This window comes from Rhipicephalus microplus, chromosome 3, assembly GCF_043290135.1.
Source record: "Rhipicephalus microplus isolate Deutch F79 chromosome 3, USDA_Rmic, whole genome shotgun sequence".
Lineage (NCBI taxonomy): Eukaryota > Metazoa > Arthropoda > Arachnida > Ixodida > Ixodidae > Rhipicephalus > Rhipicephalus microplus.
The window spans coordinates 156,274,535-156,292,559 of NC_134702.1; the positions used below are offsets into that span (position 1 = coordinate 156,274,535).

Genomic DNA, 18,025 nt, shown 5'->3' on the forward strand with positions numbered 1-18,025 from the left:
GCTAGTAATGGGCAAACTGGCCGTGAATTTTGCTGGAAAACTCATTTCCAGTTGGTAATTGGCTTTCCATTTTCATCTAGGTGCGCATGCTAAAGGAGAATGAGAACGAGAAAAAGCACCTTTTTCTGCTTCTTTTCTCGTATTACTTCAGCTTGCGTAGCAAGTCGAGTTTTCAAGTATGAACCAACTAGTTTGTAAAGAAGTGATGCCACAGCTTCGCTGGTCGAATACCTTTTTACCTTCATAGGGTAGATTGGAGTGCGTATCTTATTCCGTCAATGATTTATTTTATTGCATGTACAAAGTGGATGGCCAACAGCTGCTTCACGGAGACGCCACTCGAAGGGCAGCGGCAGATGCCTCGAGTGCCACGAGTACATCTGCCAGGTAGAACCGCACATTTTTCCAGCCGTGGTCACGTGTATCCAGAGGCAACTGGGAGATGTAGAACAAGAGGTCAGCAAACACCGGAAATCCGGTGACGCGATGGTGGTCAAACTCTGATGGTGCCCACAGCAAGTGCCGGGTCAGTGGACGTCCCGGAAGCCCAGTCGGCTTCAACAGTGCCTGTTCCGCCGCCGACATTCTGTCGTTGAGGGCACGGAGCTTACCTGCACTGCGCATACACCGAAATGAAAAAAATAGTAATTTTGAGACCCATGTGTGCCACTTTCATGAACAACATATCCCACCGAACTACCACAATGTGCGCGGTAGATGCTGGTGTATAAATGAGCATTTGGCGAAATGAAAAGTTGGAACACCAGGCTCGTTCATGTGTCTCCGTACATTATATTTTGCTGGTGCGGGAAGATGCGGAAAATAGGCAAGCTGAAGCTGGCGTCTGCTGATCGCTTTGGCCTGTGGAAAACAAGTGACACTGCAGTGAAAGCAATAAAATGCAATAGTCTTAAAGGGCTCTGCATTGTTTTTTTCAGTATGGTCCGAAAATGCTGCAGATAGGCTGTCAGGTCCATGGGAACAGGCGAGCTGAAGACAACCATTATTATGCTGTACGCGGCCTAGACATTGTAATTAATTGCCAGTGTCAGCTATAAATCGTTTTCTCTTGTCTGACAAAACATGTAATAAACCCAAATAAAGCTCCATGAATGCTAAGTCCTAATGCATTCGCTGACTTGACAACGTGAGCTGCAAAGTTACTGTGACCCCCACAGTAAGCCGCCACATGCCCATGCGCGTGCTCCTGATCACACAGAAAGTAAGCTGTGTATTGAAAAAAAAGTAATGTGCTCAAGGGCATAATTCACGCTGACAAACAGACGCGTCTTCTTGCGCTGTTGCCAGCCCCCTCCAGCGTAGCTTTCGCCTCACTGGTACCAGAGCAAAGCGGGCGACAAATCCCTCACTTAAAGCGGGCGACAAATCCCTCTAGCTCTGCTCGTACTTAAAGGATTGCAAAGACGTTTGCTGCTGTTGATTCGCGAGGCAAGAAGCTTTTTATGAAGTTATTCGATGACTAACTTGCAGAGCCCCAGGGTCCCTTTAATGAACATCGAGTAGAGCAAACAAAAAAGCACTGTTTAGAAAGACAACGAACCGGATGCATTGGGCTCAGGGGGACATTGTGATGATGATATATGGTGTTTATTGGCGCAAGGGCCATTAGATGGCCAAAGAGCGCCAGTTCATGGGACAAGGAATGTGGACGATGATTGTGATTAGCGGCTGTATAAGGGCCATAAAATTCCTCGCTGTAAGGCGGGTAAAAACATACAAGTAATAAAATCATGACCATGCCGTGAAAGGTGTGTGTGGTGCGAATAGATGAACAAAGTTGGTGATAATAAAAGACGATGGTGGATATGTATGGCATTAGCACAAGTGCCTCACTCGTTCATACCCTTGCGTCCAAGGGCCGTGAGGCAAGTGCTTTCTTGTGTAGCCACAGCAGCGAAAACCTCTCAGGAGAGGTCGTGCTACGGAATTCCCCGGTATATGATATGAAAACTATTAATTTCTTTTGAAAACGCTAACAATGATTTATGGCTAAAAAGCGGTTCCCTACCGACGAACATTGCAGGGTGTAAAGGTATATGTTGTCGGTAGGGTAATGTAAAATGTTGTTTTCTTAGAGTTTCTAAGTGTTTACACTGGATTAAAATGTGAAGAACTGTTAGTGCTTCACCACATCTGTCACACAATGGTGGGTCGGCACCGGACAAAATATATGAGTGTGTCGTGTACGTGTGCCCTATCCTGAGTCTCGTTAGTATGCGTCTCTCATAATCAGAAGTGGTTTTGGGACGTTAAACCCCACAAATCAATCGAGTCTCGTTAGTATTACCTCTGTATGACGCGATTTTGATACTGGCAGCCAATGACCAAGGTGTGGCTTAATAATGTGTAGTTTGTTTTGTGTGTGTGTATCCCACTTGCCTGTGCCAGTAGTCCCTGAGGTTTCGTTTGAGAGTCGGCTTAAGATCAAGGGCCGGGATTGATATGGGTGTAGGGGCAGTGCTTTTGTGGACGGATGCAGCGATCTGATCCGCACTCACGTTGCCTTCGATCTCACGGTGCCCTGGCACCCAGCACACTACAACATGTTGTTTGAGTGTGTAGCGTGTGCGAAAAATGGAGTAAAGTGAGACAAGGACCGGTTTTTTTGTTTTTTAAGACTGTGCAGAGCCATTACCGCACTGAGGAAGTCCGTATAAATTACTGCTTTTTGTATTTGTAATTGTTTGATGTGTTTAGCTGCCACAAGTATCGCGTAAGCTTCCGCTATGAAGATACTTGTGCCTGGATGTAGAGGGCCAGCATTCGAAAAGGATGGGCCGACAGCAGCGTAGGACACAGAGTAGTTGGACTTGGAGGCATCTGTAAAGAACTCAGGACGTGTGTATTTGTGTTGAAGTTCCAGGAAGTATATTCGAATATGGATAATAGGCGCATGTTTTGTAACTTCTAGAAAGGACACATCGCAGTCTATAGTCTGCCATTGTCACGGTGGCGGATATGCTACAGGAGCCATTAAACTGTGTTCTAGTGAGACTCCAGTTTCTTCAGCTAGACTTTTCAGGCGAACTGTGAAGGGCTGCCTCATCGAAGGCCTGTTTAGAAACAGAATTGAGCTCGACAAATCATTAAGAGTAGAGTATGAGGGGTGCTTCTTATCCGCTTTCACCTTAAGGAAATAAACAAAGGACATGTAAGTTCTCTGCAGATGAAGCGACCACTCATTTGACTCAACATAAAGGCTTTCTACGGGGCTGGTGCGAAAAGCACCCGTGGAAAGGCGGATGTCCAAATGGTGCACAGGGTCACGCATCTTCAAAGCACTTTGAGTTGCAGACTGATAAACAAAGGCCCCGTAATCTAAGCGGGTGCGAACGAGGCTTCGATACAGATTCATGAGGCATTGCCTGTCACTACCCCAAGTAGTACGTGACAACACTTTTATAGCATTCATGGCTTTTAAACATTTTGTTTTTAAATATTTTATGTGTGGTACGAAGGTCAACTTGTTGTCCAAGATTAAGCCTAAGACTTTATGCTCGTCTTTGACGGACAGACGTTGCCCGTTCAGTCGAACGTCAGGTTCCGAGTGCATGCCTCTCTTTCGAGAGAACAAAACACACGTGCTTTTATGTGGGTTAAGTCGAAATCCGTTTTCATCTGCCCATTTGGAGACCTTATTTAAACCCAGCTGAACCTGCCGCTCACACATTGCCAAGTTGCATGACTTGAAGCCAAGCTGAACGTCGTCGACATATGTACTATAGAACATATTGCGGGGGATGGACAAGTGCAAGGAATTCATTTTAATAATAAAAAGTGTGCAACTAAGCACACCACCTTGTGGCACGCCTGTTTCCTGAACAAATCTTTGTGAGAGAACACTGCCCACACGGACACGGAATGTCCGGTTTGACAGGTAACATTTGATTATGTGATACATTCTTCCGTGCACCCCAAGGTGGGACAGGTCTCTTAGAATTCCAAAACGCCATGTTGTATCATAAGCCTTTTTGATATCGAGGAACACAGAGAGAAAATATTGTTTATGGACGAAGGCGTCTCTGATCTGTGCCTCGATACGAACAAGGTGGTCTGTGGTGGATCTACTTTCTCGAAACCCGCACTGAAATGGGTCGCGCAAATTGTTTGTTTCAAGGTTATGTACAAGTCGGCAGTTTCTCATTTTTTCGAAGACTTTGCACAAGCAGCTTGTAAGTGCAATAGGCCTATAACTTGAAGCTAAAGAAGGGTCCCTGCCCTCTTTCAAAATGGGAATAATAATAGCCTCTTTCCAGGAGGTAGGGATAGTGCCAGAAAACCAGATAGCATTGTACAAACAGAGTAAGGTTTTCCGTGTTTCTGCTGGTAGGTTTTTTAACATTTCATACACCACACGGTCAGAACCTGGGGCAGAAGTACTGCAACAGTTTAGAGACGTTCGGAGCTCAGCTAGACTGAAAGCTTGGTTATATGCTTCGTATCTAGTGGATTTGTGTTCGAGTTTCTGCTTTTCTATTCTTGTTCTGTATTTTTGGAAAGTGTCAGTATAATGGGATGAGCCGGATACCCGTTCAAAGTGTGCGCCGAGGAAGTTAGCCTGATCTTCCAAGGTATCACCCTGAGTATTTACGAGTGGGAGTGAGTGTGCTTTTCTTCCTGCTACCCTACGAACCATGTTCCAAACTTTGTCCTCTTGTGTATACGAATTTATCCTTGATAAAACTTGTGCCAACTTTCTCTTCTGGCCTGCCGACGCGTTCTCCTGCCTCGAGATTTTATTTGCTTAAAGCTCTCAAGGTTTTCCGCTGTCGGGGAGTTTCGCAGCAACCTCCATGCCCTGTTCTGTTCCTTTCGCGTATTCTCACACTCAGTGTTCCACTACGGGACTTGTCGTTTGCCGGGCAGTGCAGATGTTTGTGGAAAGCACTTGGCTGTTGCGTCAGTTAGAAAAGCTGTGAAATACTGCACAGCTTCATCTATGTTTAACCTACATATGTCTGTCCAACTCAAACGTGTAGAGTTATGGAACTGTTCCCAGTCTGCTTTGTTTATCAGCCATTTGGGAACGTGTAGAGGACCTTCATATGTTGTTTGTGAACTCAACACTACAGGAAAATGGTCACTACCATATACATTATTTACGATTTTCCATTTGAGTAGGAGTAGGAGTGAAGGTGATACGATGCTGAGGTCGATAGACGAGCAAGTTTTGTTGGCAACGTTATAGTATGTTGGCTCTTTCTTATTCAACAAACAGGCACCGGAAGAGAAGAGAAATTGTTCAGTGAGACGACCTCGTGCATCACAGCGAGAATCGCCCCACAGTCCACTATGTGCATTTAGGTCCCCAAGAAGCAAATAAGGTTCTGGCAGTTCGTCTATTAAAGACTGAAATTCACGTCTTTCAAGACGGGGGTGGGGAGGTACATACAAAGAGCAGATGGTGACGAGTTTGTTTAAAAGTACCGCTCGAACAGCCACCGCCTCAAGAGATGTCTGGAGTGGTAAATGTGTACACGCTGCTCCTTGGTTAATAATAATGGCTGCGCCACCGGATGACGCCACAGCATCATCTCGGACCTTTCGGTATATTACGTAAGCACGTAAAAAATTTGTATTGGAGGATTTTAGGTGTGTTTCCTGTACACACAGCACTTGAGGTGAGTATTTGTATAAAAGCTCTTGTACGTCGTCGAGGTACTTAAGCAGTCCTCTGACGTTCCAATGTATTATAATTTGTGTGTCCATATTGGAAGTAAAGTAGTGCTGTGTGTACGTTAAGGGAGTGACTTGTTTAAGCTGAAAGGTCGAGCTCAAGTACCAGGGCCATTGTCAGGCCCGGTTATGAGCTTTTTAGTTCTCTTGGCGCGCTCCAGAGAGCCGCGCCGTTCTTTTGGCGCAAGGGGTGCCGCCGTATCCATTGCCTCCTCGGAGGCACTGGATGCCCGCTCATGCGAGCTGGTTTTTCGAAGCTTGGGCCTCGCCTGGCGAGGTGAGGCCTTGAGACCCTAGGACCCTGGAGTCCCTGGTCTCTGTTCAATGGTAGGCGGAGTAGACTCAACTACTGCCGCCTTGGAGGCAGGCGCCACAGCCAATGGCTCGCTCTGCCCAGGCCGAAGGAGTGGCGAGGGCTGGTGCGACACTGCCCCCTGGCGCGCCGCATCAGCATATGTGGGGCCATAAAATGGCGAGACTCTTTTTCTGGCTTCTTTAAATGTAATGTTTTCTTTTATCTTTAAAGTGATGATCTCTTTTTCTTTTTTCCAAAAAGAACATGAACGTGAGTACGCGGCATGATTTCCGCCACAGTTCACACAGTGTGATGGTTCTTCGCAATTGTCAGAATTGTGGCCTGACACTCCACATTGTGCACAAGTTTGGTGACCACGACAGCTTTGTGAGCCGTGGCCATACTTCTGGCATTTAAAACAACGACGCGGATTAGGTATGTATGGTCTGATCGACGTGTTTGTGTACCCTGTTTGAATACTTTCTGGCAGATTACTGGAAGCTAACGTGAGTATCAGGTGTTTTGTTGGTGTTACCTTGTTGTCTCTTTTAATGATGATCCTTTGTACATTGGTCACATTCTGACTCTTCCAACCCTCCAGAAGTTCCTCTTCAGTCAAGCCGAGCAAATCAGCATCAGATACTACTCCACGGGTTGTGTTCATCGATCTGTGTGGCGTTACAGTGATGGGAGTGTCACCAAAAGTTGATAGATTCTGTAGCTTTTCAAACTGTTCTTTTTCTCGAACTTCAAGGAGGAGGTCTCCGCTGGCCATTTTGGTAACCTTGTACCCGGCTCCAGGAGTTTCTGTGAGACATCTGGATACTACAAAGGGGGATACAGTTGTGGCTTGCTTGCTGCTTATCTCACTATGTATAACATGAAAATGGGGGAAGTTTTCACTTGATCGGTTGAAAAGCCTAAGTCTTCGGTGCGTACACGCTTTAAGGCGGTACGATCACTTAATAAGGGAAATGCTCTATGCATGCCAGTTCAATTTTTTCAGAAGCGTTTGCGGCCACCCACCACGGAGCCCAACGAGGGGACGCTACAAGTTTGTGGATGCTAAAACCTGCAGACACCAGCCGTACAACGCAACTATAACCCAATGCGCCTAGACCAAGGTAGGCTATTTTCACAGGGTTAACCCTAGCCGCCAGGAAGTTTGGAAGTAGGAAGAGAGTAGAAGACAGGACAGATAAATAGTAAGAGATAAAGACGAAGATGTAGGGAGAGGGAGATAGGAAAAGGCGACTGCCGATTTCCCCTGGGTGGGTCAGCCCAGGGGTGCCGTCTACGTGAAGCCGGGGCCAAAGGGGTGTGTTGCCTCTGCCGGGGGGCCTTAACGGTCCAATCACCCAGCGTCGGCTCAACACCCAGGATCCCCTTTTCCCCGGACACGGCAAAGCCACGCACGGCTAGGCGTGGGAGGGAGTAGAAACTGCCCCGTTAGCTCGGGTCCGTGGTGTCGCTACACACCAAACGCCTACTTGCGCAGGCGCCCCTGCGGGCAGGGGGACATTGTCAAAAATTTTAGTCGGACAGGTGGGAGGACATGACCACCTTGCAGCATGAATATATATATATATATATATATATATATATATATATATATATATATATATATATATATATATATATATATATGGTGTGTATGTGTATTTGTGTGCGCACAAATCGTTAAACATCTCGTAGGACGGGGTGTGAATTCTCCACACGCGAATGATTTGCGTCTACTACACTAGGCAGTCACGCGGAGTAACTTCTGTCACTGCACCACAGTGTGCCTAGGCCAGACGCGAAAGGTCGTAGTATATTTTGACTGAAAAGGTGCACTCAGTTGGAAAATCAGTTTCCCATAGCTTTTCATATTTAGAGAGATGCAGCGATTAGGAAGCAACAATATTTAGCCAGAACTAGTTCCCTCCCCCCCTTCATGTTAATTTTGTGAATAGCTAGAAAAGCAACTCACTTGACGACTCAGCAATGTTTGATTTGCAAATGCAATACAATTTATTTTCGTTTTGCAGAGAATACGTTCAAGGCATGTGTAAAATATCCGCAGAGTAGAAATTAACAAGCAAATGGTGCTGCTTGCTAAATTAATCCAGTCTCGAAGTCAGTTAACTCATGTTCGTAGTCTCGTTTTCTGTATCTATGTTTGCATATTATAGTTTTGGTGTCACGAATACCGCAGGGGAAAGCCCTGGGGCGAGGATATATTGCCGTGTTCTCCATCAAAGTAACTATACAGTTGATACTATGTCGAGAGATGCCTTGCCTAACCGGAGGGTAGCACACCGCACTTGTCCCCTCCTCGCGGAAGTCTTGTGTCTTGGAAAATAGAGCCCAAAGTGTCACTCTATCACATATGCCGGCACGTGTCCCACTTCAGATCAAAAAGATGCCCTTCCTCCACTCCCGAAAAAAAGTTCTGGCTACTGTCCTGCCCTAATGACCGAATCGTGGCTACCGATATTCTCCGCGACTAAAAAAATATTCCCGTCCACACGCTCGACAATCTTCTTCAAAGGTGGCGTTGCCGGTCGCCTGGCTCATGATGCGATAATAAAGTGCACGCCTGTTGTACAGGCTTGCGCATTTGAGGAGATAGTGCGGCTGCATATTTCTAAAGTTGCACGCGACTAGAGTGATATCATTTTCTAATGGCATACACCCTTATGTTTCAAAATTGAGCTTAGCACCCACCAGTGTTGCAGTAAGTGTTATTTACTACAAACCTTGTCTCGTTCAGGTGAGTGAGATGTTCGGTCCACTGGTCAGCCGCCCTCTGGAAGTGCTCGATGGCCAAGCGCAAAGCGTCTGCGGATTGAACATTTACCTTGTAGCGTACCCGACTGCGGCATTAAGTACACTCACTTAAAATTATTGTGGCGAAATTGTCTAACAAGTCATTTCCTTCAGCAAGTACAGGACATTTTTCTCTATTATGCGGAATCTCAAAACAAGCTGTAATAACCTATTTCTTACTTGCCTATTTCTAACTTTCTTACATGCGCGCTGTGATTGCAAGCGCCCATTGACGCCAGTAGCAGAGCAAAATGCGAAAAAAGGACGTTTGCTCAAAGGGAACTTCAGGACTTGTAAGTGATAACTTAACTTTTCGTGCACCAATTTGCATCATTCTTAATACATTCATCTCGGTAATCACTGCTACATGCGTTCTGATGTTAAATAAGGCTCTTGTAAAAAGTTTCGCAGGGCGCCTTTAAGAGAATATGGGGAGTAACGTGTGTGCCTTTGATAACAGCTGGCCGGCTTCAAACTACCAAGTAATTATAATTACATGTTACGATGTCTGACAGCAATGTACGCTTGTAGCAGAAATAGTAATGCCATATAACATGTGTTGTGAAGATGTTAAAAAGGACACATGTGCTTGTAAAGCATGAAAATATATTGTTACGTAAAAATGACACGAGGCGTGTCTATCTAGAATCTATATTGAAACTGATGTGTATAGCATCGACTAAGATGGAGGACCGCACGCACAACCGACAGACCACTTCCTCGTTCTCGTCTTCTGACCGCTCATATGTCAGCTACGAAGCATTACTCCCCCCCCCCCCCCCCGGCGGTAAAAGCACTCCCTCGGTGCACATTAATTACGGTCTTCAGTAGGCAGGTGGTAAGGTTTTAACCTGCTGACGTGCACAACACCACTGGGTGGTGGGATTACAGGCAGGCTTGTGGTCTCAGACGCAGGAATGATCTCATTGGTGGCGTCGGCTACCTGGCGGGTGATACTGTAAGGGCCCATGTAGCGAGACAACTTTTCTGTTAAGCCAACTCGACGAACTGGGCACCACAGGAGAATGATAGAACCGAGTGAGAATCGAACGTCAACATGCCAGCTGTCGTAGATGGCTTTCTGGGTGGCTTGCAAAGCCGAAAGTCTAGAGCGGGCGATCTAACGTGCGTGGTTAGCACGAGCAATAGCGTCGCGTGCATATTATGTTGACGGCGTTGTAGTGGTTAGAAGTAGGGTGTCGAGTCTTAACGTCGGATCAGGGCCATAGAGGAAATAAAAGGGTGAATAACCAGTGGTGTCGTGGCGCAAGGAATTGTACGCGAAGGTCACGAGAGGTAGCGCCAGGTCCCAGTCATGGTGGTCGGAGGACACATACATCGCGAGCATGTCCACAAAGGTGCGATTTAGGCGTTTGATAAGGCCATTTGCTTGGTGATGGTAGGAAGTGGTGAACTTGTGCTGCGTCGAGGAAAAGTGCAGAAGATCGTCGATTAGTCGGGACAGAAATGTGCGGCCGCGATCCGTGAGTAATTGGCGAAGAGCGCCACGGTGTAGGATGACATCGTGGAGCCAAAAGTCCGCAACGTCAGTAGCGGTGCTGGTGGGGAGCGCTCGAGTGATGGCATACCTAGTCGCGTAGTCTATAGCAACGGCGACCCACTTGTTGCCCAATTTCGACTCGGGAAAAGGACCTAGAAGATTTATACCAACACGGAAGAAAGGTTCGGTTGGGTAGAGATCGGTGGAAGAAGTCCAGCTGGGGGCGCAGTAGGTTGCATCCTACGTTGGCATTTATCGCAGTAGGACACATAAGGGCAAACGGACCTGTCAAGACTGCGCCAAAAGAAGCGGCGACGCACACGGTTGTTGTCACAAAACAAGCGCTCAAAAAAGGTGCGCCGCCAAATTCTCGCGACGAAGCGCCGAGAGGTCAACGATAAATAAAGAAAACGAGCATCCAAAGACTCCCCGGGCGCGCGTCCCTCTCCCCTCGGAAGCGTGGGTTCGCCGACGAAGCTCCTCTCATCGGCGGCCGAGCAAATCCTGGAAATTTCTCGATGGAAAGGGGCGTGGCGAAGCAGCGTTGCGTCATCCGCCGCGGACGGCCCTCGTACCGTCTCACGCTTTCCCCCAGCCCTCGCTGCGCATCGCGCCGACGAAATGAGAACTTTCTGAAATCTCGCGCGGAAGGTTTTTATTCGAGCAGCCGAGATGGGAGAGCAGGAGAAAAAGGAAGTTAGCGCCGGAGTGCGCTGGGTATCCCGCCGCGTCAGTCGGTGAAGGTTTTGTCCTTTGTGACAAAGCAGGAGAAGATGAAAGTATGCGCCAGAGTGCGTGGGGTGTTCCGCCTTGTGGGCGAAGCCTTTTGACTTCCGTGACAAAGGGGGAGAAGAAGAGGATTTCCACCTGAGGGGTGAAGGCTCGAGTTACAGGCAAGAGTGTGTGTCTACCTCTATCGAGCGAAGACGCGTGGCAACAGCTGCGTGTGTGAAGCCGACGCGTTTCCGGCGAAGAAGTTTGGAGCCTGGAGAGCGGCCAATTGCAGATGTGAGGTTTCCTGGAAAAGAAACTTCGGGCGCAGCGGAACGACAACAACGCTGGACTTTGAGTGAGTGATTCTCGGAAGAGTATCATTCAGTCTTTTGTTCGAAGGACTTTGGACTCAATAAGTTTTCGAACTCTTTAGTCTTTAAGTGCCTTGGTTGTTCGATGCATGCGACTGCATTGTAGTGCGTATTGTTGTCTGTGTCCGTTGTTTCGAGTGTGACTGATTGTACTGTGTAGCACATTGTTTGATTGGTGACATATTGTATTCAACTATTGTCGAGTGTGCATATTTCTGTATCGTTTTTATCTGCCATTATTGAGAATATAATTTTGTTTGTTTTTCAACTCTCGGCTCTGACTTGTTCTTTGGGCCACAGCCGGCGTTCGCTGGCGCGCCAAAAAGGACCACCTATAAATTGTCCACGCTTTCGTAGTGCGGTTCGGGGGGCCGATACTTCGGCCCTTGGAATTAGCCCGGCGATTGCCTCCCGAATTAACAGGACCTGTGACAGTTGTACGTCTGAGATACACCCAGATGACCAGCAGTTGGTTCATAATGAAGCTCGTTCATGAACGCAAATGTTTCGGCACGACAAGAAGACGCTCGGGGCCATCTGGCTAGAGGCTACGATGGTACAGCGTGTCATTCAGGAGGACGTACATGCAAAGCGATGCGTCGTTCGGAGCAGATTCGAGATGGTCTATAAGTTGTCGCAGGGAAAATTCACGCCGTTGTTCATCACCAATCTGAAGAAACTGGGACATTGACATGACGATGAGGCTAGGCTCGATGTCTGATTCGTCGGGCTGATGAACAGGGTAGTGGGATAAGCAATGGGCGTCCAGATGGAGACGTCCAGACTTATAAGCAACTGAGTAGGAGTACTCCTGTAGGCGCAATGCCCAACGGCCAGGGGTCCTACAGGGTCGTACAGGGGTCCTTCATAGAAGAAAGCCAACACAGCGCGTGATGATTTGTGATGAAACGGAAAGGACGGCCATACAAGTAAGGACGGAATTTCGAAACAGCCCAGACAAGGGGGAGACATTCCTGTTCTGTTATAGAGTTATTGCGTTCAGACATTGAAAGCAGACGGCTTGCATACGCGATTACACGGCCGTTGCCCCGCTGAATTTGCGCCAAAACTGCACCAATTCCGTGACCACTCGCGTCTGTTCGCACTTCTGTAGGAGCATCGGGATCAAAATGTGCAAGAATAGGAGGTGTCATTAGAGCGGTGATTAGCTGAGAAGGCGTCAGCTTGAAGCGTGCCCCCAAAACAAGGGACGTCTTGTTTGAGAAGGTCAGTGAGTGGCCGTGCGAGTGCCGCAAAGTTTTTCACGAACCGGCGAAAATAGGAGCAGAGGCCCACGAAACTGCGAACATCATGGACTGAGTTTGGGACTGGGAAGTTTGTTACAGCGCGTGCTTTCGCTGGTCTAGTCGTATGCCGGCAGGGTCAACAAGGTGACCCAACACGGTAATCTGATGAAGACCGAAGTGGCACTTGGAGGAATTGAGCTGCAGACCGGCCCGTCAAAATGTGGATAGAATGGTCTGAAGGCATTCAAGGTGAGTTGCAAAGGTAGGTGAGAAAATGATCACGTCGTCCAGGTAACACAAACGTGTCGACCATTAAAAACCTTGTAGGAGCATGTCCATCATTCTCTCGAAGGTCGCTGGAGCATTACAGGGACCGAAGGGCATGACCTTGAATTGGTAAAGACCGTCACGGGTAACGAAGGCGGTCTTTTCTCGGTCGATGTCATCTACAGCAATTTGCCAGTAGCCAGATCGGAGGTCGAGAGATGAAAAGAAGGTGTCGCCATGGATGCAATCGAAGGCATCGTCAATGCGTGGTAGAGGGTACACGTCTTTTTTGGTAATTTTGTTGAGGTGGCGATAATCGACGCAGAAATGCCATAATCCGTCTTTCTTCTTTACTAATACCACGAGAGATGCCTAAGGGCTCGAGGATGGTTCGATTACGTTTTTCGTAAGCATTTTGGCCACTTCTTTTTGAATCACTTCTCGCTCGGACGCTCACACGCAGTACGGCCGACGGTGAATGGGCGCAGAGTCACCAGTGTTGATTCAGTGAGTGACAATTTTAGTATGGCCCAAAGGACGAGCGTCGGTGTCGAAAATGTCACTGTATGAGGCCAAAACTTGGCAGAGAGCATCGGCCTGGTGATGCGAAAGCTTCGATCCAATCAAGTTTCGAAAAATAGCATCGTCTGAGCTGGGCTACCGTGAGACTGCTCTTAGATCAGGAGCAGATACAGCGACAATACCGACATCGTGCTCTGTTATGGCAGTCAGCTGGGATAGAGCCATCTGGCAGGGCAACACTTCAGGGGTGAAACCAAAGTTGAGGAGCTGATAGAACACAAAGTTATCCGCTATGTTCGCGATGGTATGGGGCAGAGTAACACTGCTCGTCAGCCGAATGTCAGTAATCGGCGTAACAATATAATCACCGTCAGGAACGGGAGGGGTCGAAGACAAAGACACGTACTAGACTGCTCTAGGGGGCAGGCAAACGAAAGTGCTTGGGCTCAAGCGGCTGGTGGGCTTTGGGGAGTAGTCGGCAAAGATTGAAAGATAGAGGCTGAGGGTACCAGACGAACAGTCAATCAAGGCCGAGTGTGCCGAAAGAAAATCAAGGTCAAGTATGAGGTCATGAGGGCAACAGGCCAGCATGGCGAAAAGGACCACGGCGTGGCGACCGGCAATGCTGGCACGAACAGTGCACTTTCTGATTACTGGTACAGTACTGCCATCGGCAACACATATTGCCTGCGTCGTACACGGCATCATAATCTTTTGCAAGCGGTGGTGTAGAGAAGCGCTCATAATAGACAGGTGCGCAGCTGTGTCAAAGAGGGCGATCACAGGAACATGGTCGGCTTGTACATCTAGTTTTCCTGCTGCGATTGTCCAGAGAAGCTCGGCGAGAAAAAGCGCCGAGGTGGCGGAGAGCGGGATTAGTGATGTAGCCGTGACGGGGAGCAGGAGCTGCGGCGATTGGATGAAGGGGCATCAGTGTAGCGGCAACCGGGCAAAGGGGCGTCAGTCATCTCATAGGGGTCGTCGGGTGCATGTGCGCAGAGGTAGAGAAGGTCTGGCGTGGTTGGTTTGACCAACCGCGGCGGCAATAGTGAGAAACGTGCCCTGGCTGGTGGCAGGAAAAACAAATAGGCCAGTCGTCAGGTGTTCGCCATTCCGAAGGGTTACGGAAGGGCATTGTTGGAGGTAAAGGGCGAGCGTGTCTTGGGGAGTAAGACGGGACTTCAGGGCGAGTCAAGAGACATGCTGATAGAAGGCCGAGGTTCGCAAACTCCTGCCTCACCACAGCTTGTATTAACGCTACTGACGACTTTTGTGGGTGAAAGGCGAGCGTTACGAAAACGGGTGGCTGAAGAGGAGCCAGACAGGCAGCTTCGATTTCCCGACGAACAATGCGCGTGACGTTGTCATACGTAAAGGACTGGCGGGCGGCTTCACACAATGAGGTCGCGGCCGTGTTGGGCAGCCGGGTGAATCGCTGAGTAATACGGCGGCTCTTGGCTTCGAACCGCTGGCACTCTTTAATGATGGCGTCGAGGGTCGCAACATTGTTGTATACTAGAAGATTAAAGACGTCGTCTGCTATCCTTTCAGCACATGGGCCACTTTTTCAGACTCACTCATGCGCTCGTCAATCTGGAGGCATAAGGCAATGACGTCATGAATGTACGCGACGTACGACTCCGTCGACGTATGTGCATGAGCCGCCAGTTGATTCCGCGCTGCGATCTGCCGCCCAACGGTGTCGCCAAAATGGTCGCGGATCTTCTCTGTAAAGAATTTCCAGCTTGTAATTTCCGTTTCGTGCGTCTCGAACCACACCCGCGGTGGGCCATTGAGGTAAAAAAAGCACATAGGCAAGCATAAGAGTCGGTCATACCTGCAGCTTGCGCTGACCCATTCGTACCGGTTGATACATTTGTCGACGTCAACGCTATCCTTACCGGAAAATACACCGGGATCACGAGCAGGAGGTAGAACGACGTATGTAGAAGTCACGCAAGGGGCAGGTGGTAAAGACGATGGTTGTTCAACTTGTGACATGGTTGGACCAATGATGATGTAACCGTTGCGAAGCTTCGTGATGAAGACAGGGAAGTACCCAGCACTTCCACCACAAAGACGTTACGTAAAAATGACTCTAAGCGTGTCTATGTAGAATCTATATCAAAACTGATGCGTATAGCATCGACTACGATGTAGGACAGCACGCACAACCGATAGACCACTCCCTCGTTGTCGTCTTGTGACCGCTGATATGTCAGCTATGTAGCAATATTTCACTGCATTTCAGAGCAGATGAGTGGCTGTATGGTAGAACGCCTGCTTGCCACGCAAGGGGGCGGAGTTCATGCCTCACTCCAACGTGAAAACTTTTATTTATTTTATTTGCATCTTTCTCAATATTTCGGTCATGAAGAAGATTAGTTTACGCTCCCAACTAATGACGCCGACGCCAATATTTCTGCGAAACAAGTTCTCTAACGCTATCGTGTTAATAAACAAAAAAGCCACAAATAATGTGATTCCAATACCGAAACAGCTAATATTTTATCACTTGTACTTCATACTATATTTTTTTCGCAGCTGTAGTAAAAAGCTGTAGTAAAAGCAGCAAACAGCTTTCTTTTTTTCAGATTTTCCTGTCTTGGCAACATGCTACAAAACTTAGGGACGCTGTTACGAACCGCCATTTTCGGTTCTATACAATGTGCTCCAAATGCTCTTGTTCATTAGGATTCACTGCTAAATGGCCACTGACGTTATGTACACACGTATACAATAATAAAACATCTGAATACTTCCATACATGATTCACTAAACAAAACCACAGGACAATTTCTGGTAACAACGGTTGCGGCTCCTGCCATTTCTGCATTATGTTAGTTATTTGCAAGAAATTTGGCTTGCTGCGAAGCACTTTAGCCGCATTTTTTTTCTCACTGACCGAGAGAAACGCCATTCAGCTCCAGTTCCATAGCGAAGGGCGACTCGCGAAGCTCCTCCAGCGACTCCTTGAGGCGAAGCGCGGAGGCTGAAAAATTCACGGGTATCAGGAGTGAATCAGCAGCGAGCCACAGTGCAGCGCCGTGAAGCCGAGCACAGAGAGGCGCTAGGCGAGCGTCTGCCCAGTTGTAGAGGCGTAGAGTGTCGTACGCCGTGTGGTAAGCAGCGTACGTCGCCTCGCCACTTTTCTTGCTCTTCTGTTCAACAGAGAAAATAAGAAATTACCAGATTATATATGTACTAATAATAGCGAAAGTTGGGCTAGTTGGTGGTTCATAGTTGGAAGTAAAAACATCGCAAAAATATAGATAGCGATGTCAGCGTGGTGTCGTCTCTTCTTCTGTCCTTGTCTATATTTTTGCGCTGTTTTTACTTCCCAATTATATATGTACATATACATATTCTCTGGGTGGCCCAAGTATCACGCAGCAGTATTAAAAAGAGGAGCATCGTTACGCGAAGCACATTCAGTGTATATTGTTTCCGGCATACTGTAGTAGCCATTACTAAGTTTTCATTATTTAGTTTCGTTCATTAGACCTTAATTGACAAGTACTCAGCTAATCATCACAATGTCAATGAGGCATACGTAGGCATGCCCAAATTAGTTGTGACAGCGCTATTTTACGGAACATACTAATCACATGCTCATTTTCTGCAGGCTGAGACTTTTTGTCAGCCTGAAGATATGAAAAAAAAATAACATGCGACTCCGCTCCCACTGGCAAAATGTGAGAGAATAGTCTTCATTTGCTGCATCAGAGTGATTTTATTTGATGACGATGCTTCCTGGCGCCCGCTGCAGCTTAGCTGTTGTGTCATTTTTCAGATTTCGCGGACTTTTTTTATTATCCCCCTGACTATGGCATGCAAAATTTGTATTGTGTTGAAAATAACGTAGTCAGATGTAATTTCAAAATGCCTAAATGTGGCTCATTCACATTTTCTTGGTCAGGTGAGTATTTCCGAGTTGGAAAAGTAAATAGGGTTACATAACTGAACCTCATAAGCGAAAAAAATGGTAGTGGCTCCTATGGTATTGGGGAACCGCACCATCTTGGCTCATAACTACATAACCAAGTGAAGTTTCTTAAAGTTTACCTTCTCTGGTTTCAAAAGAAAAGTGATGGAAGGCACGCCTGCGTAAAGGCTGAAAGGTACACTGTCGGACATGGCGTCCATAACCTTGGGACTGTAAAGAAAAAATTAATTTTGTGTCAGCAGATTGTGGAACTAAAACTCAAGACCTTGTCATTCAAACAGTTCAAAGGCCGAATTCACATACCACTCCTTCATAAGTGGGTTTTTCATTAATCAAGCGTTTCGTGATCTTGCGGAAATGTTTGCGTTCGAAAATGTTTAGCGTAAGACGCTTTTTTGAATATGAAACCAGTAATGTACAAATTTATACAACGCTGAATTTTACTTCACCTCCACTGAGGTGCCGCAGTGTGTTCCGAAAGGCTCGGAGTAGTATTAAAGGTAAGAACGACGAGCTGTTCCTGTCAATGATATTGGCAGCCATGCACCAAGAGACGAGAAATCTGCATTACAAAGACCTCGCTGAAAAGGTGTGAGCTGGACTCGTACATCGTGTCACTTAATCTGAAATGCAACATTTATGTTTCACCCCCTC

The 18,025-nt window shown here is 47.4% G+C and overlaps 1 protein-coding gene across 1 annotated transcript; it reads right to left on the minus strand.

Moving 5' to 3' along the window:
• Positions 1-301: 301 nt before the first annotated feature.
• Positions 302-17,574, minus strand: LOC142803402 (glutamate carboxypeptidase 2-like). Its single transcript, XM_075888525.1, has 4 exons — positions 17,491-17,574; positions 16,331-16,586; positions 8,734-8,815; positions 302-616 (listed from the first exon to the last, which is right to left on the minus strand). Exons 1-4 carry the CDS (start codon positions 17,569-17,571, stop codon positions 325-327), a joined length of 711 nt encoding a protein of 236 aa, XP_075744640.1. The 5' UTR covers positions 17,572-17,574; the 3' UTR covers positions 302-324.
• Positions 17,575-18,025: the final 451 nt, after the last annotated feature.